The sequence below is a fragment of the Stegastes partitus genome, unplaced genomic scaffold, assembly GCF_000690725.1.
Source record: "Stegastes partitus isolate 25-593 unplaced genomic scaffold, Stegastes_partitus-1.0.2 Scaffold750, whole genome shotgun sequence".
NCBI lineage: Eukaryota > Metazoa > Chordata > Actinopteri > Pomacentridae > Stegastes > Stegastes partitus.
In genome coordinates, this window is record NW_007578481.1 from 286,029 (window position 1) to 312,215 (window position 26,187).

A 26,187-nucleotide genomic window follows, 5' to 3' on the forward strand; every position below is an offset into this window, starting at 1 on the left:
ACAATTGATAGACCATTAGGAGCTTTTCCCTTTTGGCTTTCATTGTGCATCAAAAGACACTGAGTGAAATATTCCTGCACATACACACATCATGCAAACAGACAGTCTCTACTCCAGGAAGATAAGTGAAGCGTGCTTATGAAACGCATTAAACTACCAACCTTTCCTTCTGTCTCACACACTCCCCAACATGAGGCTCCTACATAATGCATGATGATATTAGGTTAAATGGGTGGAAGGCAAAGATGTGCTACATCAGCTGCCAAGCCCTCGCTCGAGAAGCTCAGCAACCAGGAAATGAGCTCATCATATCGGCCCGTTCTGAAGTGGGGAAGATCCAGAATTGTAATTTACTTTCTGTGGAGCTCTGTGCTGCAGCCTTCCAGCGGAAACATGCAGAGAATTCACCCCGACAGAATGATAGTTCCTCTTAAATCCCCCTCCCCAATGTTCCCTTTTGAACAAACAAAGAATAAAAATAAACTTATATCCAGAATCCAGACACATGAGCTACTTTCTCCCTCTACTGACACGTCAGCGTCACTACAACAGACGTCAAGTTAGTGGAGACATCATAAAACTGTTTTAATATCAAAGATGACCTGGGAGGCTTTAATCTGTTGTTTGGCAGTATATCTTAACTCTCTCAAGTACAGTTCAAGTGCAGACAATTTGTGTATTAAAAAAACAACAACAACATGACACCATCAAACAGTAGGGAAGGTACATCTTGGTCATACAAGACAACATCATACACGTCATACCATTTAAAGTTAAGGCCGTGGATACGTTTGGCATCTAAATCCAATTTTCTATTTGATGTTTTTGGCTTCAATATGACAGTGATTAGCTTATCTATCAGACAGAATATGAGATGACTGAAAAATTACTGCCGTCTCACACTTCGTTAATGCGTTCCTGATTGGAGCAGAGATCATCTCTTCAGACTCTTTTAACTACTGTGCGTTTTATGCGGTACAAGGAAAAGTAAAATCTGGATTATTCAAGCTTCCACGAAAAGGCAACAGTTTTCGACAAGGCATCATCATTACTAAAACAGCGAAAGACTAAAAAGCTCTGCGAGTTACTATGACAGGACGTTATTCTGTTTCCTTCAAGTCCATTCTTTTTTTTTTGTTCCAGGGAAAACACGTCAGATGCAGTTTGTTAACGGCCGTCAGTGTTGTCCATAAATGGAGAGGACGAGGGGGTAACATTTATAACTTCTGCACAAAGAACAAAGTCGGATTTTCTTGATAATACTTCGACATCATTAAAGAAACACGGGTCAGGAGAGCAGCTTTGCCTTGTCGTAGCCAACCACAGGCAACGCTGAGTGCTTCATTAGTGAATGAGTGCATCCCATTACGCTGATCATTACCGAGATAAAAGCATCACATCACACAATTCACCAGAGCAACAAAGTGCAGCAATAAAAAAAACTAAACTAAGAATCCACATTTGAAGGCAAAGTGATGCAGCTAAAGACGCTGTTTGAAACTTTAAATATAAAAACAAGTCGATTCCACGTCTGAAATCTCACATCGGACGTCTATGTGTGGTCCAATATATCTCTGAATGCTATCTGATTGTCTAAAAACGAGACAGAATACTACAAACGTCTTGCCCCGTCTTGATTCCTGCAGTTTTAAGGGACATTATATTGTTTGGAATCAATTAGTTGGGAGCAAGAAAACGGTAAATATGGTCTGAGAGGTGTAGAAAGACTTCACTTGTTCTTAGGAGGTAATTGTAGTGAAATTCTATAAAAGGAAAAATAAAAAAGAGTCGGCACCGAGTGTGCAGTGCTGCAGTCATCACTATGGCTCACCTGGTCTCTTAACAACAGGCCGTGCTGCTGCTTCAGCATTGTGCATCGAAAAAAATACTGTATTTTTTGTCTTAAAACAAACAGGAGACTAGAGAAATGTCTGTGCGCTAGTCGCCCACGTTGCGTCCCATTAATACAGAGTTAAGGTCCGGCCCTTCCTCGGCTCACAGCTCCTTCTCCAAAGAGTCAAAGAAAAATAAGAGGTCCGATAAGAAGGCTGTGGAGCGCTGGTCCGGCTGATGGCGACTCCCCCCCTTTTCAGAGCTTTGACCCAGATTCAGTACACTGATGCAGACACAGTGCTGTCAGGAGTGTGCGAGTGTTCCCTGTTGGCCAGCAGGGGGGGCGAGTGAGGCGTTTGAGGTCGTTGAGGTCAACTTCAGTTCACCAGCAGGACATCTTCATATGTTGTTGTTCTGTTGGAGATCACAGGAAAAAAAAAAAAAGAAAAAGCTCATGCAACGGTTTTCTGCAGTCTTTATGTTTGATAGTATAATCATGTATTTAGAGTCGCTGAATAGTGATATTTACAAAAACAGTCAGAAAATATTACCAAATGAGCTCAGACAATAAAAAAAAATTACAAAAACATTGTAGAAATGCTATACGTTTCAGATCTGATGTTCACTGGACTAATACTACCTCAAAAGTATTTACAACCCTTGCATTTATTTATATAATGACAGCAGAGATTCAGACAGTATAGCTGAATATATAGCAAAGGTCCTCACATTAATTGTTTTTGTTTGTAGCTCAAATGTATTTTCTAATGTTTTATTGCTGCTGTCTGGTTTTAATCGTCCCTGATGTGTTGTTTACATGCCGGTATGTGCTCCCTCTGCTGGTCATAATGTGCATTTCCTTTAAATTTCATATCTGCTGTAACCTGGTTTTCTTCAGCTGTACTTTGTCCAAGCTGATAATTAAAACCTAAACAGACGATGCAGAAACACTCTCATGCTCCTACTGTCTGGTTTCAGTTTTAGAAATGCGACCGATACAAGTTTTGTTTTAGTTGCTTCTTTGTCTGGGGGTGATGATAGCGTTTTCATGGCTTTATCCTGTAAGTTTGGTTTAGCTGATGGGGTGTGCAAAGCTTCAAAGGCTCATTGTGCTGTTGGCCTCAGGGGATTTTCCCTCCCTTTATTTATTTATCTATTTATTTATTTTTAATTTAAGTTTGGCTGGCTTGTCATTCCCTTTGCAATCTTTATGACAGTAAAGTTTTGCGATCACATTTATTTAAAGAAAAAAAAGGATACGATCAGATTGCTCTTCACCTGCTACACCTTGATCCTGTTATTGTAAGATAAACACTCACCTGTCACAGCAGCAGAAGAAGGAGCACGGCGAGGTTTCCAGACCCCTGAACTTCCCAGAGCTTGGTGCATCCGTACACTCTGCTATGAAGGCGTGCAGGTCCGTAATGTGGATGGGTTCTTGGGTTTGGTGCTGTGAAAATTTGCGTAAATATACTATGGTTATTTATATGTCGTATTTTTCTCCTGTGTCTTTGTACTCTGTGGGTTTTACTGTGTCTGAGCAAGAAGGAGGAAATGACACTCTGGATATGAATTCTCCTTGTGGTGACATTATGAGTGGAGTTCTCCTTTAACTGCGATAACGTCCTACCTTGATGGTCTCGTAAGCTCCGGTGATGAGAGCGATAAACAGAGACAGCACCATGTAGATGAAGAGGGAGATGAAGGTGTACAGGTAAACCTGACTGAAGAGCCACACCAGAGTGCTGCTCTCCTGCATCTCCGCGAACGTCACGAACATGTCGTCCCCGTTGATGAGGGAGAACAAACACTCCGACACCATGGACAAAGAGCGGAACTGCAAAGGTTAAGATATGGAGAGAAATCCTTCAGTTAGTAAGGAGCAACTTCCTGAAGACGGTACAAACTGAAGAAATGTGGCTTCAGCAATTTCTGTGTAATGCATCAACTCAGGACATCTACCGCTGGAGGAACAGGGAAACAGCTGAGCTTAGTTTTCTCTGGTTCAACTCTGGAGTGCAGCATTTTACTGAGTCACTTTTTGTGGTTGGTGCAGAAACGGCATCATCTATGACACACAGCCTATAGAGGATACGGGATACTTCTTGGTTGAATGCTGGTTTGGTACGTATGCTGATAGAACGAGAATGTTTACGTCAACTTACAACTGACGGATGCACTGTGTTTAAGAGGCTCTTAGATTTACAGAAATGATAGATTCTTATAACGGTACAGATTATGTAGAGAGTCAAAACTAATTACAAACTACAAGTATCCAAAAGTGATGTAAAACGAGAGAAAACAAATAAAACATATGCATTTACAAGACACAAAACGCGAAGATTGTTAAATAAAATCACTCTTTTGCACCATACTGTAAGCTCACTTTGTATATCAATGAATAGTTTAAATAAATTAATGAAGAGTTATAAACATTTATCACCAGATTGGCATGATGGCATTTGTTTGGCTGACATGAGATTAACCTTTAATTCTTAGAGACACAGATGACTCATACAATTTATCCTACATTGTGACTCCATAATCTGACACTAAATGTAAAACCTTCTTTTATGTCGGATAGCAAGGCTGTTGGATTGTCAAGACGGAGGTCGAGATACAAGGAGGGCTTGATGCTTGAAGGCTCATTTGTTGTTAATATTTATTGTTTATAGTTGTTATAATAACTAATGTATTGTTAGAACACTATGCATCATTGGATTTCACGCCTAATTGACCAGTGCGCTTGTGCACGTTCCAGTCACTTACACCCCGGGGAGGAAGTGGCTGGAACACACCAGTTTAGGATTGCGGTCACAGCTCTGTTTCCACCATTGGTGGCGCTGGGGGAGTGGCAGGTACGTTCCACCGTTACCATCCGTGTTTACTTTGGCAAACACTGAGCACGCTCACTGCATCGTCGTGTCCTCTTCTGCGCATGCGGAACACTTTTGGGTCGTATGAAGTTCATACAGCAGATCACATACAAGTCGTGTTTAATTGGAAATGTGAACAAACTCACAAAAAAAATCGGATTTCACAAAAAAATCCGAATTGAGCATTAAGTCCTGCAGTCTGAACGTAACCAATCTGTCAGATTCTTAAATCAGATAATATTATCCTTGTCGGTGGGTTAGGGTTAGGGTTAGGTTGTCAGAGTCGGAATCCAAGGCTGTGGGTTTGTTAAGGCTACTTTTTATGGGTTCCGTTCGTTTTTCCTAAAAACCTGTCAGATAGCAAGGTTTTCTGACTGTTAAGGTTCAGATTATCAAGTCACGACTGTATATGTTTAAAAACAGGTGCTGCTGACATTTTTACTTAAGTTGTTTTGTGACACCAAATACTGATCACAATCCTGTTCAGAAGATTTCAGTCTTGCTCACCTTGACATGGTACGGTCCCAGGACGATCCACCCGCAGAAGCAGTAGCCCAGATAGATGACAGCCACGCAGCAGCAGAACCGAATCACGTTGGGGAAAGCTGCTCGAAGTGTTACTATCAGGATCTGCAGCACAGATCAAATTACAGTGTGAGAGAGAGCAGCGAGCTTAGATTACCTGAGTTTATCACATCAGTGCGTTTAGATGGAACATTTTCTCACCTTCTGCAAAGTAATTAAATCAGCAGCAAGTTACAACATTATCAGAAGATGAGAACCAGAGTATTGTTACGACCCTGGATCATATTATTGTATTTTGATGTGTGTCTGCCTTTTAAGATGGCAGAAGTTTATTCTCCTCCTTTTTAAACAGAGGGAAACCTCCTCCTCTCCCTCTTCTTCTCTCTCCCACGCCCAACAAAAGCCAGCCTGTTACATGTAGAATGTGTAGGACCTTGTGTGTCATACAGCAATATTAGTATTGTTAAGGTCTGAGTAGGGGCTGCAAGGTGGCGCAGTGGCAAGAAGGTTGCCGGTTCGCGTCCTGGTGAGGACACCCAGGATCTTTCTGTGTGGAGTTTGCATGTTCTCCCCGTGCAGCGTGGGTTCTCTCCGGGTTCTCCGGCTTCCTCCATACAGTTCACAAACATGTTGAGGTTAATTGGTGATTCTAAATTGTCCGTAGGTGTGAATGTGAGTGTGCTTGGTTGTCCCCTGCCTTCACCCTAAGTCAGCTGGAATAGACTCCAGCCCCCCGCAACCCTAGTGAGGATTAAACGATGTATAGATAATGGATGGATGGAAGGTCTGAGTATATCTTGTGCAGCGTGTTAGACGATAAAAACTAGGAGCGTGTTGTAAATATGCACCTGTATATAGAAGCACATGTTTGAGCATCCATTTTGTCTCCTTGTTTCTTATGTTGTTTTCTTGAAAGTTAGGGCAGAAACCTGTCTTTTGTTTGAGCATTGGTTTTTTTTTATTAGGTGAGGGAGTTTTAGGATATTCTTTTTGTTGATTTAGGGCTCTGCTCCTGCAACCATCTTGCTGGCCTTCTTGGGAGTGGGAAGAGTGGAGAAGGGCCTCATGCTGCGACCAGGTTTGCCCTAGGCTTGTCCATTACAATATCAGTGACTTACATTGTACTTCTGGAAGAATGTGAGGTAGCGAATGACTCCCACCCACACCAGGAGAGTGGAGGTTCCTAAGAGGATGCCACAGAGGTCATAGGAGGAGAAATTCTGTTGGAAGACAACATAACAAACACATAGTATGAATTCTCTTGACAAAACATTATAAATAAGGCAAATGGCTACAAGTGCAGCATGTTAAACAGCCTAGAAAATCTGTAGCTGATGTTAGACCTTAGACTCAATGCCGATTTTGATGATACTGCCGGTGATGGTGAGGATGTCGCTGACGATTAGGAGAATATACCAGCCGTTAATGAACTCAAGCCGGTCTGCCCAGCACACCTTACGATCCAGAGTCTCCCTGAAGAACTGCACAAACTCCTGAAAAGCAGAGGCAGACAGAGGTATTAGCCAAACCATTAAAATGATTGGTACCTGTAATCAGCACTTAAACGGCTGCACCTTCACGGACAATAAATATACACACTCATTTTGACTTTTCTGTCACTATTTCTCTTGATTTTAGCTCTGTGTTTTTACCGTTTAAAGCATGACATTGCATGGACTGATGCTAGCGATGCTCAAAGCTCTCACTCTGTTTTTCTTTGGTTGTAACGGTCTCTCCTTACCTGTTGCAGCATGATGCCTCTCAGTATGGAGCGCCCACACAGCAGCAGTGACAGCGTACACACCAGAGCCACAGTGACATCAAACGCTACACGTGTATAGTTCCCAACTGGGGGATTAAAGGGTACAAAAAAAAAAGAAAAGAAAAGCTGTAAGCCATAGCTCACTTTATTGTAGCCACAGTACACCCCTACTACTACGGTGTGACGTATAAATAACTTGTGTAACTGAAGCTTCCTGTTGGTTCAGTAATGGTAACTGTAAGCAACTGTTAACACTCATTTCCTCACTTATGCTCGCTTGCTACTAGTTTCATCAGCTATGTTGCTTGCTCATCTTTTCACGAACCGTCCACCGATCTGGCATCTTACCCTGTCCGGAGACACTCGGATTTCGACACTCCTTTATTGATGCCTGGTTTTCTAACTGGATCTTCACTTTGCCACTGTGAGCCTTGTTGTCCAGAACTATCTGGAAGAGGGAGAAGACAACACGTAATTCATATCTTTTGAAGCTTTATGGAAAAACAGTATTTTAGAAAATAAAAAAAGTACAATCAAACATTATGGTTACACAATTTCAGCTTTAATTCAAGGAATTCAACAAAAATATTACATAAACTGTTGAGGAGTTAAGGTCACATTTAAAAAAATGTTTATTCCCTCCATTTTTATTGGCTCTAAAGTAATTACACAACTGACTGATAAACAATTTCATTGCCAGGTGCGGTGTGTTTCCTTATTATTTCGTGATGGGTAAGGGACATAAAAAGTCTGGGGTTGATACCAAGAGTTGAACCTGCATTTGGTAGCTGTTCGTGGGAATTCTCATGGGAATATGTGGCCCAAATATGCAAGGGAAGGAGTCCATTATTCAGATGAAAAAACTAAACAGACCTTTCAGTTAGATCATAGAAACTTTAGCAGTGGCCAAATCAATAATTGGGGACATTCTTAGAAAGAGAGAATTCACTAGTGACTTGTAGCTCACTAGAAAACATCTAAAAAAATCTTTCAGAGTCCTGGAACAAGATTCTTCATACAGATGAAACCCAGATTAAATTGTACCAGGGTAACGGGAGGAGAAGCTCCTTAGCCAAAGCAGTACCAGTCAAACATGGCGGAGGTAGAGTTACGGCATGGACATACATGGCTGCCATTAGAACTGGGTCACTGATGTTAATGATGACGTGAGCACAGACAGAAGAAACAGAATTCTAAAGTGTACAGCTCAATGCTTTCTGCTCAGAGTCAAATGACAGGATGGTGCTTCACAGTGCAGATGGATACAGACCCAAAACATACAGCGAAAACAACCAAAGAGCACCTTGAGGCAAAGAAACGTTGGTGCTGCAGGCAGTCATCCAAGTACTAAAAACAATATTTATATTTACAATTATGACAGCTTGTAGGGAATGGCTGTAATTCCTAAATGAATGCAATATTTAACATTATTACGTGTGAGTTCTCCTGAAATGAGGCTGACTGTGTTGGAAGCACAAGAACAAGTAAATTAAATAAATGTAGTTATTTACTGTCTATGTATAATTAACATGAATACATTTACCAACAGAAATGTATTAATTGGGTTCAGTTATCACTACTGCAGGACACATGAAAATGGTGTAAAACAGGAAACATGCTCCATCCGTGACTTGTTTTGTTTTACTGTTGAGCTCTAGTTACATAACTATATGATTAAATGATGGACATATAATTCTGTGAAGGTCACTGCTGCTGCTGGATATCTCAAAGTCCTTCAGCAGGCTGGAAATTAAACCATGAGCTCTGTGTTTACAAGTCTGCCTCTAACCAGCCTGCTGTTATTACCTCTGGAGGTGTGGGTGTGTCTTTAACTCACTGTGATGTAAAACGTGTAGCAGTCTGGGATCTCATGGTTGATGATGGTCTGTATATTAATCGCCTTCAGCTGGAACTGTATGGTCACATTTATCAGCCTTGAAAAACAAACAGGTAAAAACTGAGACGGAATCAAACACAAATCCAAGTTATTCATTTGTTTTGTTACAAGTGGGACTAAAAATGACCAAAAACACAACTATGCAAAGGTCTGTGTGTTTTTTTTTTTTTTTTAACCAACAAATTCTGGGTCAGTGACCTCGTATACATGCTTGTATGTGTTTTTGCGTGCAGCAGAGATAAGGGACCTGAGGAAGGTCATCATCAGATACCGCAGAGATAATCTCGTCAGCGGAGGCCAAACGAGGAGAAGCCGAAGCCATGTGAAAAATGAAGCCTTACCTGTGGAACTCGAGTGTAAAGTTCTTGTAGCTGTTGGTGAGTGGAGCTGGAGGGACTGACAGAGGGTTCACACCTACACACTCTGAGGATGGTGAAGGATAAACAGAGAAAAAGCATGATCAGCAAGTTTGTTTTTTTTAACTTGTTCTTCACATACAGAAAAATCTAACACAAAACAAGTATAGATCTTTTTAGATTTACTAGAAGCCGATCTCAGTGTGTCACATACTTCTGATATGAGGTGAAGAAAGATTTTAAAATGACGTTGTTTCATCTGTGAAGCTTACTTCCTCATATTCTGGTAAAATCTGACTCAAATACACATATGAGGAAGTAAGAAGCTCCGAGGGCACGCAACACCTTCTCTGGCTGGGCTTGTGCATATGGCAAATAAATACGGTTGCATACACAAAAACGCTGGTGCTAAACAGTGATTAGTAGCATTTTAATTTAACCTATTCCCCTTGTAGCCCTTACAGACACTAATTTAAAAATGGTTGATAACACACAACATAAAGTAAACAACAAATAGAGTTTCTCTTTATGTAACATATGCTTGTTCTATATATATTTTAATGCATTATCTGTCTACATATGGGTAGAAAATACATTATTACACACTTATATCTGCTTATAGCTGCAATATAATGTGTTAAAAACAACGATTTCAACGTTGACATACTGCTTATAAATGCTAAATGGACAGGTGATATGCTGCTGTTTCCAAGCAACCAGAATCACCTCATTTATGTGGCAACATTTGCTAAAAGTTTAACAGTTAAAGTAAAAGGTCAATCCAAAAAATCTTAAAAGGGCAGCAGTTCAGTGATAATAATAATAATTACAGTTTTGGCCGCCGTACTCCAGAGTGAGAGCAAAAGTCGCCTTAGTTGAAATGAAAAACTATATGACAATACCTACATAAAGTCAATATTCCATCCATTATCTATACACCGCTTAGTCCTCACTAGGGTCGTGGGGGGCTGGAGTCTATTCCAGTTGACTCAGGGTGAAGACAGGGGACACCCTGGACAGGTCACCAGTCTATCACAGGGCTACACTTAGAGACAGACAACCAAGCACACTCACATTCACACCTACAGACAATTTAGAATCACCAATTAACCTCAACATGTATTTGGACCCTGTGGGAGGAAGCCGGAGAACCTGGAGAGAACCCACGCTGCACGGGGAGAACATGCAAACTCCACGAAGAAAGCGGATTCGTGTTCGCGAACCGGTGACCTTCTAGCTGCGAGGTAACGATGCTAACCACCGAGCCACCTTGGAGCCCAAAGTCAATATTTCAAGTAGGAAATTACCTTAAAGTGATACATAGTGTTTCTATTAATTCAAGTTTAAAATATCTGCACACAGACCTCTAAATTCATTGTCTATATAACTAAGATAACAAAATGTGACTAGTGCTGCATGTTATGACCTAAATTACGCATTTTGTGAAACATATACAGTAATGCCAAGTGAAACTATATATTTTCCCCCCTTTTTCTGAAATTGTAACTCTACACTTATTTATTTATTTTAAAGACTTATTAAAAAAAAAAAAGCCTGAGTAGCACATTGTTGAGAATCCAACCAGCATGACAGCTGTTAGAGGATTTTCAAACATTCCTCCTCAGACGTTTCCTTTTGAAGCCACAGATGTGTTGGTGACGCTCCGTCAGGCGACGACTGTCATCCCGGACAGTCTGCAGATAACTGAACTCTGTTTGACATCTGACGTCTAAACCATATGCAAACTATGCATGAAGCACCTTCACTAGAACATTCTTCTTCAATTGGTGTCCCTTTGCACAGTTATCCTTTCTTCTTGTGTTTGTTCTGCACTTAAATGGAAGCATGAGCTTTGTGTTAACACACACAGGCATGAATGCTTGTGGTGAGCTTTTACGTAACGTGACAAACGATCTTTATTTAAAACGTGACACGTCTGCTTAAATGCGACCCTCACAACTGCCGCTGCTCCTATTATTAAATGTGAACTGTTATTCCACAGAAGCAGCGACTTGTCAGGCTGAGAAAAAGTTCACACGTTAGCGCTACGCAGAGCTGAGGACAGCTTTCAGGATCTGTTAATCGCAGTGCAGAAACACCTCCCTCACACTGCACAGAGTAGCTCCTGTACCTGTGAGGACCTGAGGGTCGATCCTGAACGTGTCGTTGGCTGGGTCGATGTCTCCCTTCTTGTAATACTGCTGGCAGAGGGACAGCGCGCTGCCGTTCACGCCAACATTGTAGACATATGCGTAGCGTCCCACTGATGTCTCCGGTAGGGACAGATACTGGGAAGAGGGTGAGATTAGAGGAAGTGAAAAGGATCTGTGCACATCCAAGAGCTTAATGAATTTACTCCATAAATGTACAGACGTGAGAGGAAGAAGGAGAAAGACTGAACAGAAAGAACTGCATTGTTTGGTCAGCTCTGGGATCAGATTCACTGCTCTGTGCTCAGCTCATGTCTGTATGGTTGGTATGATGGTTTGGCACATATGAATACAAACGATCCAACAGTCAGTCTCCTGTCAGTGGAGGTGAAAACCTGCTTTGCTCTCTGTCACATACAAGAACTAAACTTGTCTTTTTGTCTATAGCTTGTTGTGCAACTCACCAAATGAACTGTGTTTGTTTCTGTAGCCTCGACTTGTAGCAGCAGTGTCTCCAGTATAAACAATCTAGAGATTCAATAAAATCACTTTTTCTGTCTGTCTTTACTCCTCACTTTGCTGTTTGAATCTCACCTGTTGTCATATTAAACAAATAGTCACATTAATGAGGAATCACTGAGCAGCAGCAGGTCACCTTGTCAGTGTCCCCTTTGTCTTTTAACTCAGTAGGGACGGCAAACATCTAAGTTGTTCTGGGACTGGCTAGTTTTAACATCCTCTCTAACAGCGCCATTTATCCAACTCCGATTTTGACCAGTGACTCCATTTTTTTTCATCCAGGGTTGACAGTGTCAGTACGTTCACCATTTTGGTTCGCACTGAAATGTCTAAACTTGTGGATCAATAGCAAACACATTCATGGTCCCAGAGTACCTTTGGTGAAAGCCTGACTTCTTCTCTGGTACTCACAAGGTGTGTTAGAAAAGTTCCAGGACTGGTGTCACAAAAGATATATTTCAAATCCAAACTACAAACTACGAGTTTTCCCGTTCAAAGTAATCCGCCGAGAGTCTAACACACTTCTCCAGCCTTCTCTGCCACGCCGCCATGCGCTCCTGGAAGGATTCCTCCGGGATCCTCTGCAGCTCTGTCGTCACAGCTATCTTGATGTCGTCAACGTCTTCAAAACGGGTCCCCTTGATGACCCCCTGGAGCTTGGGAAAGAGGAAACAATCCCACAGAGCCAGGTGGGGTGAGTAGGGAGGTTGCTCCAGCACGGTCATGTTCTTCTCAGTCAGGAACTGTCGGATGCTCAGGGCATTGTGAGCAGGTTGTCATGGTGAAGCAGCCACCACTTGTCCCGCCACAACTCTCGCCTCTTCTGAACGAAGCAAATGCCGCAGGATCTCTGTGTAGACGTGCTGGCGATTACTTTGAAGGGGAAAACTTGTAATTTGTAGTTTGAAATATATCTTTTGTGACACCAGTCCTGGAACTCTTCTGACAAGCCTTGTGCATCAACGTAACTGAGCATCATGTCTAGAAGCTACAAAGACATCTGTTGACATCTGTCCGAATGCCTCTTTCTATCTTGTTGATGCTCCAAATCATTTGGCCGTGACATTCAAAACATACCAGCACAGACGCAGAAACAGGAAGCGAGCTGTGACCTACTGATCAAAACTGCTCAGCAGATACACATCTACTCAGTGTAGCTGCAGGCTGTTTTTAACAATTCCTCTTTCTCCACTCACAGCCACAGGAGTAGCCGCATTTAGCCCCTTAGTCAAGACAAAATTGAACAAATGTAATCTGTAGTATTTTACCACTCACGAAAACACTGATTCAGTCATTAATCATTATATCAGAAAGAAGAGATTGGCTGCAGTGGCTTTACTGTGGTAATTGAATGAGCTTTTTACACTTTAAATCACTACGTAGACACTTCAGCTACCATGGTATACTGGTACAGCCAAACCTTGGCCTGTATGAAGACATGTCTCCTTCCTTTAAATTTTTTACCAGGCATACTACAAGTCCTCAAAAAGCCATATAGCACACATGACACGTTCATGGTGTATGCTATAAAGTGTAGGACTATAAGAGTGGAAGAGATTGATCACTAGGTTGAAAACATAATAATACAGGATGCTGAATTACTTGTTGGTATGTGTCAATATTACCAGGGCTAAACCAAAAAGAGACAAATCCTCATCGTACCAGTGTGTAATATTTAACCCTCTGATTTCCCAAAACCCTTCTGCGGTTTTGAAAAGCACATTATTTAAAAAAAAACAACAACAACAAAAAAAAACAGACAAATTATTAGAAAATATGTCAAATTCTAGTTATTATTTATCAGAGAAAGAAACTATAAATATAAAAAGAATTGTTGGTTTTAAACTTTCCGATGAGTCCCTAAGCCTATAATGTGTGACTTAAACTTTCATTGGGAAAATTAACCAGATCTGAGATTGAAATCATGATATTTTCCTCAAAATCTCTTGATTGATGAATCCTTTGACAGCTGAATTTGGTATAATGTATTGTTTGTGTTGCTTGAGGAGGGTTTTTAATTCTAAACCCTGGCTTTCTAATTCTAAACCCTGGCTTTCTTTTTAAACATCTTGACATGGCCAAATAATCAACGTCCAAGCTCGCCAGTCTTGACGTGGAATCATTTCTTTGCATTCAATGATCTGCTACGACCAACCTGCCTAATACTATTATTGAAGTACGAGCTAAAAATCGGAGCATTCATACGAATAAGTAGCTTCACAGATCTGAGCAGCTTTTTCATTTGTTCAAGGCTTACCTGCTCCACAGCGTAGAAGATGTTGTCGTAGACGTCCTGCTGTGTGTAAACAGCAAAAGAGTCGTCTGAGGACTCATCGTAGTCTTTGAGGAAGAGGTGCTTGAAGGTCATAGTGTTCTCCTCCTTGAACGTCACCACCACCTGGTTGCTGAGGCCGAACAGCACTAACTGCAGCAAAGAGGGGAAGGTGTAAAAGAAACTTTTAGAAATTAAAGAAAAAGCTGAAGGAGAGTGAAATATATCAAGACAAAGAGGAACCCTGAGACGTTCCAGATACACCTCAAAGACAGCAGGCTTTGTGTTTAATAAATATGACATAATTTATGGTTTATCTATTATATAATCTTGCTGTTATCTTTGTGTTTTTGCACCTCATAAATCACTGGCAGTAAGTAAGGAATGCCTGGACAGATTTATGACTGCAAAATTATTTTTCTGCCTGTTTCACATAAAACATTATACGATCACTTTGGCAGTGCTGCTATGCAAACCAACCTGTTGAATGTTATGTATCTTATTTATGTCTGAATGCACCATAAAGCATTTTTGAAAGACAGTTTTAAAACTGTGAATTATTATTTAAATGAACAATAATGAAACACATACTTATACGGCTGACTTTTTAAATGAAAAAGGCACAAAACTTAGGATACAATTACTATTTGCTCTTGCAAACGGAGTGTATTTTAGGTTTATGTATTACATTTTCTTCTATTTTTTTCGAAATAAATTGTAAAACTGCACATTTTGGGTGATTACCATTAAACTGCTGTAACTGATTTCCATCTAAGCCTGTGTCATCTTTCTTGTATTTTAGATTCCTGGCAGCTTAAATGGACAAAATGAATTTATAGCTGAGTTTTGGCTGAGAAAGGATACAATGCATGTGCTGTAGTTTTAAAATGTGTTGAACAAATATAACAAAAATGCATAAAAAGGAACAAGGAATTGGGTAAACCACAACGAAAGCAACAGCACTCCTTCTTCTGAGCCTTTTCTTTAATATCAGTTCTGGTCAGTTTGTCTAATAAGTTCGCTGTGAGTAAGAACTTATTTTGATCTAAAAATAAGAAAAAAATGGACCAATTGAATCAGAAGCTCATTAAAATCAGGACAGCAAATTGATTGTAGTTCTGACACTCTGATGAAAAACAACATTACGAGGAGAACTAAACAGTAAAACAGTGGATGTAACATTTGACACACCTGAGCTGTGACAATTATGATCTTGAGCAGCTGCAGGATCAGTTTGAAAGGTTTGCGGCCCTTAGCGTGATACTTATCACAAGGGCTCATAAAGAAGTACTTCAGCTTCCTGCGGATGGCCTCCTCTTCCTGATCCGCCGTGACCCACTGACTTGCTGTTGCCGTGGGAAACCTGTGGTTGTTATGGTTGCTGTCTCGACTGTTACTCTGGAGATCATGTTCGCCGCTGCTGTCTGTGGAGCCGTAATGAGTCACCGAGGCGGACAGGCCCTCCCGCTCTGAGAGACAGAAGAAAAAACGTTTGCTTTCTCAGTGATGTAAATGACATTTGTGCTCGAAGAACTTAACCTCAATCTTTTATCAGAAACTATCCCACTGGCCTACATGCTCTATTGAACCTCTGATTTTCCACTGAAACATAAAAAGGTTTCAAAAACACCTTAAAGATATTTCTGGAAGTCCTGTATGCATATATAATACAAGAGTGCAATTTTGCTGATATTTTCCAACTCATTTTGTACCAGTATATGAGCATATTTCCCACCTAATAGCAGAAAACATCATTCTGCGGTGGAACTAAAATATTATTATTATGCATACTCTTACTGAGATGTTGGCAGACGCACACTTAAAACACAATTCTGTTCAAATGTCCATCTTTACTCGGCAAAATAAGAAAGCCACTTCAACTTACATGTGTAAGTTTGTCACATTTATCAAGTATGTCAATCTTAATTTTGTTTTGTATGCTGACACACTGTTTGAGAGCCTTCATCGGCTGATACTGACGGAGATATATCTTCACATGGCTTGATGAATTTTCTCATTTTAGTCATCAATGCTGCACAGTATACGTCAGATAAGTAAAATGACCAAAATACATTTGAGGTAGGCCCTGTTTTCACATCCTGTAAATCTCCCAGAAGTTCTTCCTCCCCACAGCATCTTCACTCCGCGCTGGCATGTGCCAGTGTTACAAAACCAGAGTCACAATGTTCAGAACTGTACAACATTTCACCACAGAAGGTGTGTTCTCGTGTTGTTCTGCTGACCTCCCTCATCTTTACAGCTGACATTAACTTGACTGTCGTGTCATGAGGAAGTACAGCAGTTTAATGGGTCAAAGGGCTTCCCCATGAAATTGTTTATTTCAGGTGGCTAGACACTGACGCGTCATGTTTCATGATGAATTAAGTGAGTGGAGAATGGACGAAACATTTACATCACTCATTAATTATACGTCTTTTTTGTGTGTTTGATTATTTTTTAAATTTAATAAACGTGTTTGATTTCTGGCAATACCAAAGATTATTCTATGGACTTTCGTAAAGACAATCAGAGTCTACAGAGGATAGATCCATGACATCTGAGTCCGCAATGTTTGATGTGTAACATTTTCTCATTCATAGATGCCACGTTCCAAAACGGTGGTCTAAGATGCTGAACATGGTAAATGAATCTACATCACAGTGCAGCACATCTACAAAACATTCAGCCACAATAACTCAAGCATTCACTGTATTAAATGCAAAACACAGAGACAACCACCGAGAACAAGAGCCCTTATTGTCCAACGGTTGTGGCTACTTAAACGGGTTAAAAAGCACCGATCACGTGAGCTGAGCTTCCCAAAGTGCTGAGTTCAGTCATTTCACTCAACTTTCCTCTCAGTGACACAGACTTCTTCCATCTGTCTGCGCCACACGTGCTGCTGAGCCTGAACAGTCAGCCTTTCGCCACTTTCACCTCAGTCGGACGCCTTCTTTGTGTCTTTCACTGTGTGTGCAGTTTTACTTCTTTCTGTGCCCTCTGGCATGAGAACGTCCTCCATTCCTTCACGTGTGATTTAACCCGTTCAACTCCAAAGTTACTCATGCAAAAAAAATACAACAAAAAATGACAGGGCTGTCCTCTAAAGTAGTTTTATTCATCTCTAAAAACAATGTAAAACTTATATTATTACATTCTTGATTGAATTTCCCTTCTGGGATGAATAAAGTATTTTTCATTTCATTTTTTTTCATTTCATTTCATTTCATTTCATTTCTTATTACAGCGGGAGAGGAGTCATACTTTCTTTTCCGGGTGAGTCTTGGGTGTAGAAATGTATTTCAACCAGGGACAGTTAAAGGGGATAAATCTTCCCAAGATGTCTGTTGTGTCAACGTCAGTGTAGTAGCAGCAGCACAGGTGAGACAGATTCCTGAGATGGTTCAGAGTATTTCAGAAGTCTGGCCCGACTGGGTTTGACACCAGTAAGAAACTGAGGAGAGCATGTCTGAAGTTACATGGAACAAACCCATCCCAATTTCTAGGCAACAGAGTTTACCAATTACAGAAAGTATGACGGCAAGATCTTTTTAAGTAATTCTGACACATTACTTTCCACTGGTTATGTTTACTCATCCAATGTGCAACAGCAAGAGACGGTTTGCGAGTTTTCAACTGAAATGACACGAACACAACAGCTATATGCTCTATTGTTAGCTCATTATTACCCCAAGGGCTCCCGTACTGTCTCATTCTGCAGTTTTATGAATAGTGACGAGTTTATTTGAGCATTAGGAGGTGACAATGCAGCACTATGTGATAACACGTCATTAGTTCATGATATGAATCAACAGTGTCCTACTTCACACACAGGCACACACGAGACAATGAAAACATGAATGATTGATTTTAAACGGAGTGTTTCCAATGAGAATAAGCTGCACAGGAAGTAACGTGAGGAAAATAGAGACAAGCAATTTATATGGACTTTAAAGCTTTTGAAAAAGAAAATATCCTCCTTTGAAACTAATCTTTAAATGATTACTATGTGCAAACTATGCATGTTGTGGACAGAGCTGACATCAATTAAAAAGAAAGTGAAAACAAGTTAACTACAGATGGAATTATAGACACAGACAGTCAGTGTAACTTGACATGGTGAAGCCAGAGAGTGTGACTAAGCTCGACGACAGAGCGGACAACCCACGGTTAGAAACACGGCTGCTAAATGTGTCACGTCTTGTCGGCAACTGACCACATTTCACGGAAAAGCTACCAGTCACAAAGTAGGCTGATCATACCTAATACTGGTCACAAGTTTTAGGCCTGATTGACCTGACTGCTAAAAAGAAACAGCAAAGAATGAGGTCAGTCAGCTAGTTCGCTCCCTTTCCATGCAGGAAGTGACTTGCGGTAATAAACTTGAAAATGGTCATAAAGTAAACACGATAATAGAGCATGTGATTTAGTGTTCTTTACTGGAAGGAATGGGGAATTTATCCGAGGTAGTGTCAGTCAGCTTGTGCAAGCTGCACGCTGCTGAATCGAGATAAATCCCGACTCATCAAACACAACAAGTCAGCAGAGCAAGCTGCAAGCTGAGCAGAGCTGTCCAAAGGAAACAAGAAGTGAAACAGGAGCCATAAACCACCGGTGTTCAATATTAGTGTCAACAAGATGAGAGTTCAAGAGAAGAGCATCAAACAGAAAACAGCAGGACTGGAACAATCCCAGCGTTTTAAGTTGTGACACTGTATTTATCAGGTTTTCCCATAATTGAATTTGCAAGAGGATCATTGTGGCTAAAGTAGACGACTAATAATCTAATGTAAACAAACAGCTGCCATGGTTTAAATATACTGTGGTGTGACGCAGACACAATGTCTACATGTAATTAATTCATCTAGCTTAATGTTGCTAAAGCAGCCATTAGCAGTTTCTTGTTTGCTTAAAACTCGACACACTTGCTATTCTGGCAGTGATTTAGTAATGTGGTTTCAATCTGTGTGTCTGTCTCAGTTCAAACCTGGGATTTTATGATAGTTTTCTGCAGTAATCCAAAGCCATATTAATAGGGATCCCTTTCTGCATTAACCAACACCTGCTGGTAACATCCAGATGAACAGCTGGCTTCAACGCAATTATCTGAGACTGACAGTAGTTTAATCACCTCAGCTACAGGCGAGGCAGGCGTTCTGGGGCCGGCTTTAATAACAGGGGTTGCGTGCCTTGGAGAGAGGAATGAGAAACTGCTGAAAGAATCCAATCACTTAACATTTCATGCAGACAATGGGTGAAAGGCTCGGCCATATCTCCGATCAGAGGAGTGTATTGATGGTCACGGCAGATAGCAATCAGACAAACAAAGTGGGTGCACGCCACTGACCGTCTGGCCAGGTTTGACACTTAGCGACAGAGTCACTCAAGCTGAATAAATCTATGAAAATATCCGGCTCGTCTGGTTCACCGTCGCCTGTGGAGCGCTGGCAGACACAATGACAGCCGGCTGTCAGCCCATCGAAACGCTTGGTGTTACTGGAGCTCTGTCAACAACTCGGTATCAGTGTTTCTATCTAGCCTTGCCTTCCACTGCGAGAGGCCACCCACAGCATGAGAGTCCAAAACTTCCACTTAGGCCTACACGACAGGAAACACCCTGAACAAAAAAGGTTATATGCGGTTAAACATATTCTGGGTTATTTGTAGGTAGGAAGGGATAATTTATACGAATTTAGATTTGTTTTTTAGCAGCATGTTAAAAGTTTAGATTAGTTTCTCCTCAGGAGTTATGATGAGAAAGGTCGGATCCATCCATCCATTATCTATACACCGCTTAATCCTCATTAGGGTCATAGGGGGCTGGAGTCTATCCCAGCTGACTCAGGGTGAAGGCAGGGGACACCTGGACAGGTCACCAGTCTATCACAGGGCTACACTTAGAGACAGACAACCAAGCACACTCACATTCACACCAACGGACAATTTAGCATCACCAATTAACCTCAGCATGTTTTTGGACTGTGGGAGGAAGCTGGAGAACCTGGAGAGAACCCTAACTGGGACGCAAACCAGGGATCTTCTAGCTGTGAGGCGATGGTGCTAACAACCGAGCCACCGTGCAGCCCAGGCCTGATCATGCTGCCTTAAAATGACCGTTCACCCAAATCACCAAACCAAATAAAACGTATACTGTCTTACTTACCCTAATGTCAGTAGCGAGGGCTGATAATTTAGATTTTATGTGCTAAAGCTTTGAGATGTCCATCTCTGAAACAGTATCATGGAGGGAAGCAACCAAGTAAAGTACCAAAAGGAAACAATCAACAGCTAATTGGCTCCACCAACAGATTTAGTTTTTATAAATCAGCATTCATACTTTTATCATCTACAGAAATGACTTCCATTGCTTTGAACATCACGATATTTCTTTCAGGCTTTGCTCCAGTTCACTTGGTGGCAGCAACAATTAGAAACACATAATTCAAAACCTCTGCATATGCAGCAAGATACTATTCAAGAGTGGGAATAAAAAAAAAGCCTTTTATATTTTAGGTGAATTGATCCTTAACTTGACTTACTGTTTGTGATGCTAGATAAAGGAGGCCTTAATCTGCGTGACTCAGCTCTGCAGGCAGACCAGGAAATATTTCAAAATTCTATCTTAACTCAAATTTTACTTCCTGGCTTTTATTTTTTCACTTTACAACCACATTAAACATCCATAAAAGCTTCATAAAAACTTACATCAGTTACAATCTTTCAAGTAAAACTACAAGATTAACTTTAACAATCAATCCAAGAATCTTTCACAACAGAGTTATAATTCAACCAACCCCCATTAACAACCAAAAAAACCCCTGCAGACTCAACCACGCACGTAAGAAGCTTATGAAGCAGACTTAGAGTGATTATTAAGCATGAAAGAGTGAGAGCACCAAGATGTACCTGATTTAGAAGATTTAAGCTGAAGTGGTGCAACACCTGTGTCTCACTTGGAGAGAACCTTTACATGAGTTTCCTTTTGACCAAGGAATAACACAACCACTGCAACCACTGAAACTCCCCACAAGGTACGGTTCCCCAATCGGTAATAATATGACTAGGTCAGCAGATTCAATTTAAAGATAATCTACTAATTACACTCTGCAATACAAGGAGATAAAGCTCAAACTAGTGAACACACATTAAGATTATTGCAGCTATTATTTTCAATTTTAATTAATCTGTCAACTACTTCTACAATTAAACCACCGATCAGCTTCTCTATAAATGTCAAAAATGGGGAAAAATGTCCATCAAACCTAAAAACAAGTCATGAAATGTTTTGTTTCGTCTGAAAAATCCAAACCAAATCCAAAAGGTTAACGATTTATGGTAAAATGCAAGAAATAAAAGCAGCAAATGCTCACATTTAGGAACCCGTGAACAATGAATCTTTAATATTTTCAAAAGACTCACATAATGCATTTTAAAAAAACTGACTGTCAACTAATCACATGAGCTCTACATTGATGATACTCTGCTCTTGTTTCCATTTAACAAGCAATTCTAAGACAAAACCTGTAGTTGAGTGGGAAACCTATAACAATTACTGCATTTTCACTTGTGTAAAATCAGAAAATCTTTTTACATTTTCTGAAGCTGGACTTGTGGGAGAGATAAGCAGCTAATTACCATCTCTGACAGGTTTATATTGGGTTTCCCTGCCCTGTGTTTTGCTCTGTGACAAATAAAACGCCTTGACGACCTCTCTGTTGTTGTTTTCCAGCCGTGTGCACCTCTGAGAAGTTTCTGTGACTTGTGGAGGAGATCACAGGGAAAATCTCACAGTGTCAACGAGGATTATAACACAGAGTCACCACCGGGCACAAACTGATGCTTGAAGGAGGTGTTTGTGGGGAAAAACACACTTGATGATACTGAACCTGCCCAGAAGATGACCGGGTAGAAACACAGTGACGACTACGGTGACGATGTTATTGATGCCTCAACAACTACTACTTACATTTCGGACACTAAAAAGCAGATTTTAACCGTTTTAAATTAGCAAAGAACCACCTGTGTATTAACAAGCAAAACAACCTCTGCATGTGAACAGAGTCGACAGTAAAAGCTAAGTTAAACGTTATATTTAAAAGCGGTACATTACCAGAGTCCCGTCGTCCTGTCGCAGCCATTTGTTTAGAAAAAAACTCAATAAATAGGTGAATGAAAAAGCTAAAAACAAAAAAAAAACTGTTGCTATTGTAGTAACTGTTTATGACTGCATACAAAACAGCAGCCGGGTCGAGCCGCTGCTTCCACCGTTTTGCGCAAACTCAGTCCGCCCCGTCTGGTCATGTGACCGACACCACGTGACCACGTGACTGCGCTCTGAGGTGTCAGGAGGTTTACAGTAGGACACTGATTTACTGTTATTCATAAGACAGTCTATTCTAAATATATCATAAACTATATTTCTTATAAATTAAAATTCTAAATTACTACAATTATAATATATATTATTTGTTTGACTGTGAGTGAATAGGAATCAGGTTTTTATTATTCCTAAAAGTGACATTATTCTCCATCTCCATCTAATTTGTCACATTAATGTCACATTTCTATTGATTTACTGTATTTAATGAAACTTCTAAATCCTAATTTATTGAATGCAACCTTAGCTTTTTCAGAACACTGTATAATTCAGTACAGTTTAAGGACACTGCATACTACAGCTTCCAAAAAAAAATCAAAACTTGACAATCTTCATGATAGTAGAAGCTTCTTCAGACATTTTGTATTAAACTCAATTAATGTAAAATACATTTCACAAACATACTTTTCATCACAGTGTTCTGTTGGATTTATGCCACACTGGATGTTTCTTGTGACTTAATGAAAAAGCTGCAACCAGTTTAGTTAGATGTGTGATCATTTTTTCTGTCTTTATTTTCAACTCAGTCAGGACAAACTATTAAATTGGGCCACTGTTTTTGTCAGCTGTCACTGAATGTGTCATTCACTAAATTCAGTCCACCTGGGCTTTTTCTAAATTAAAAATAAGCTATTTCTGGCAACTGATTTTACAATTAATCTACTCAAAATCACATTTGTGGCACTTTGAACAGAAACAAAAAGTACTTGGTCCTCCTCACGCACAAACGACACACCTTTCCTCCTTGATTTCCCAACATTTTATTTCCCAGTTAAACCATCCTGTATCGTAAAACATCCACGATTTCGTAACAATTATTTCCAGAGCTCATGAAAATAAATGACTATATTCAAAAAAACACTTCTGTATTTGCATCTATCTACATTTTATCTTTGCAATACACAAGTATACACAGTTTTTTTGCATAAATATAGTGCTTTAATTGTAGTTTTAATATGTTACACAAGTAAAGCTGCCCCACCCATAGATATGTATAATAAAGGCTTTATTAAAAAAACGAAAAGATGGCACCCTCCGTGGCAGACATCCGTTTTACTCTCCTTAGGGAGAATGAACAGAATAAGAATTTCATTGCACAGTATAAATACCTGTTTTGCTGTGCATATGACAATAAAAACTCTTGAATTATACATATCTATGGCCCCACCTAACGACTACAGCACTGATAGATTGTTCTGGTGTTGCCATGATCTCATACAAACATGTATAGACAACTGTCATCCTGTTAGTCATCAGCTGATTGGCCTGAAAACTGTTGTCAGGCTAATACATTGTGCAAAACAAACAAAAAAAATACTGTTCTGTTCTATTTGAAATTACATGGAAACTCTAAATACATCAGCCTGAGTGTGGGAACTGTAACAGGAATTTTCTTTTATTATTATTATTATTATTATTTTTTATTGACCAAATGAAAAATAAATCATCAGTCATCACTTGGACTCATCTGCAGTTAATCAGTGATGAAAATAACTGCTTGATTTATTTCGGGTTTTTTTTGTGCATTCAGTTTAAGCTCTCCTTAAATTTACAATCCAAAAACGGTTTTACAGACATGTCATCAGTCCCTTCACGCCTCTGCTCACAGACGCCCTGCCATCCTGTCATCCTCTTCGTCTCTATCGTCCTTCCAGTGCCTTGTCTCTGGCAATCACCGCCTCATCGAACTTGATCATGAGCGTGGTGCCTTTGTGCCAGTGGACGGTGACCTTGGCGGGGAAGCCGCTGTGGGTGAGGATGGCCTCCACGATGCCCCCGGTGAAGGCTGCGCAGTTCAAGGTGCTGTTCTCTTTGGGGACAGAGATGAAGGTGTTGACGAGGGGCTCCTTCTCAATGATGTAGTACGTCTTGTCGTCGTCGTTGGCCTGCTCCAGCTTGTCTGCCTCCTTGCCAAACAACGCTCTCCACACAGATACCTGTGGATTACAAAACATGACAGAGGTGGACGTAGGTGGAGGTTCACATCAGGTCTACACTTAAACTATGACCCATGTTTCCTAAATACACTGAGATTAAAACCATCCATCCATCCATCATCTATACACCGCTTAATCCTCACTAGGGTCGTGGGGGGCTGGAGTCTATCCCAGCTGAGTTAGGGTGAAGGCAGGGGACACCCTGGACAGGTCACCAGTCTATCACAGGGCTACACTTAGAGACAAACACATTCACATTCACACTTACGGACAATTTAGAATCACCAATTAACCTCAACATGTTTTTGGATCTCGTGGGAGGAAGCCAGAGAACCTGAAGAGAACCCACGCTGCACGGGGAGAACATGCAAACTCCACACAGAAACATCCCGGGTGTCCTCACCGGTTTAGCAGATTTTAGACCATCAAGTAAGGAAAAGGAAAGATCAGTGTGATATTGTCAACAGCAAGCCCAAGCTTAAGTTCGTTTTCTGAATTTAAAAATCATGCTTTCCTACTATATCTCCCGTAACAGCATTGCAAGAAGGAAAAATTGAGAAAATGCTTCTTTCCATGGTCCTCTATCTGTAGGTCAAACTGACATTGTTTTCTGTGGCTGTTTGTTCAGTAAGAACCATTAAAACCTGTTGAGGATATGGCTTTGCATGAGCTTTTGCTTGTTCAAATAAAACACATTCATGCTTGACTGAAAACCAAAGAGGAAAACAAATGACTCTCACAAGAACAGAAGACACACAGTGCCAATGTTGTACCACCAGGCTTTGCAGTGTACAAGACATTAGTTGACAGAGGAAGGGGTGGTATCACAAAGCCATGTGCATTGTAAAAAAAAAAAAAAAATCTGAATGAATGAGTTATATAATCTAGATTCCAAATCACCACTGTCCTTAATGATTGTTTCTAAAAAGAGTAAAATGTGCCCAGCATCCTCTGACTCTCTCAACTGCTTTCATGTCACCAACCCCACACCCCAGAGTTCTGAATTACTAATGAAGTTCTTCTTCCGGCAGACCTTCAACCATCTTTCACCACGTTATTCACCGTACCTCTCTCTGCACATATCCATCAAACAACCAACTCCCTAAAAACCTTCCCCGGTCTCAATCCACCATCGTCAACGTTTTCTGACCAGAATATCAATCTAGCTGAACTTCTCTGTCCATCCTCTTGACCAACTTTCTCAACCAAGACTGATGGACAGCCACTAAAGTGTTTTCATTATAGGTGTGAAATCTCTAGCCTGTTCAAACGACTTCACAGCACTAAAGCTGGCTCATGCTTTCTTCCTTCACATACTTGCACATTTCCTTCTGCAGCGGTGGTCATTCTCCACCTGCCTGCCCTCACAAACCAACAAACTTTGACTAGTCATGTCTGCTTCACCACCCATGAACATTACAGCAGTCTGAAATCACCTCTCATTTATAGCACCAGGATGCCAGTTTCACCAATGTCCATCTCCCACTCCAACCATCATCTGATCTCATTCTGAGCCCTAAGATGATGACTTTCTCAGCTAATCATCAGCCACTTTCCTGGCACGAGGATTTATTATTTATTTTTTTATTTTTTTTGTAGAATGAAGCCATAATACTCAGTGGGGTATTTTTTATTTTTTATTTTTTTGACTGCTTTCTTTGTATATCAAGTGCTTGATCTCAG

At 40.5% G+C, this 26,187-nt stretch overlaps 2 protein-coding genes across 2 annotated transcripts in view; both read right to left on the reverse strand.

Moving 5' to 3' along the window:
• Positions 1 to 564: 564 nt before the first annotated feature.
• On the reverse strand, positions 565 to 22,455 carry mcoln1a (mucolipin TRP cation channel 1a). Its single transcript, XM_008291576.1, has 14 exons — positions 22,301 to 22,455; positions 15,382 to 15,659; positions 14,176 to 14,343; positions 11,381 to 11,537; positions 9,235 to 9,316; positions 8,834 to 8,930; positions 7,345 to 7,444; positions 6,976 to 7,082; positions 6,578 to 6,727; positions 6,353 to 6,454; positions 5,217 to 5,339; positions 3,464 to 3,670; positions 3,153 to 3,283; positions 565 to 2,247 (listed from the first exon to the last, which is right to left on the reverse strand). Exons 1-14 carry the CDS (start codon positions 22,326 to 22,328, stop codon positions 2,211 to 2,213), a joined length of 1,767 nt encoding a protein of 588 aa, XP_008289798.1. The 5' UTR covers positions 22,329 to 22,455; the 3' UTR covers positions 565 to 2,210.
• An 849-nt stretch (positions 22,456 to 23,304) lies between these two features.
• The window catches only part of trappc5 (trafficking protein particle complex subunit 5), a 9,122-nt gene continuing 6,239 nt past the window's right edge, over positions 23,305 to 26,187 (reverse strand). Inside the window, exon 3 of the mRNA XM_008291577.1 lies at positions 23,305 to 24,504. Within this exon, the coding sequence (XP_008289799.1) occupies positions 24,208 to 24,504 (297 nt within the window). The 3' untranslated portion in view covers positions 23,305 to 24,207. The remainder of the gene's footprint in view (positions 24,505 to 26,187) is intronic.

Excerpts from the sequence above, each read along its gene's own strand:
- mcoln1a (XM_008291576.1), bottom strand. The coding sequence starts at position 22,328 with ATGGCTGCGACAGGACGACGGGACTCTG. Across the intron at positions 7,083-7,344 it reads TCCGAGTGTCTCCGGACAGG|TTGGGAACTATACACGTGTA; the intron begins GTAAGATGCCAG and ends TTAATCCCCCAG. Across the intron at positions 2,248-3,152 it reads TTCTTCTGCTGCTGTGACAG|AACAACAACATATGAAGATG; the intron begins GTGAGTGTTTAT and ends GATCTCCAACAG.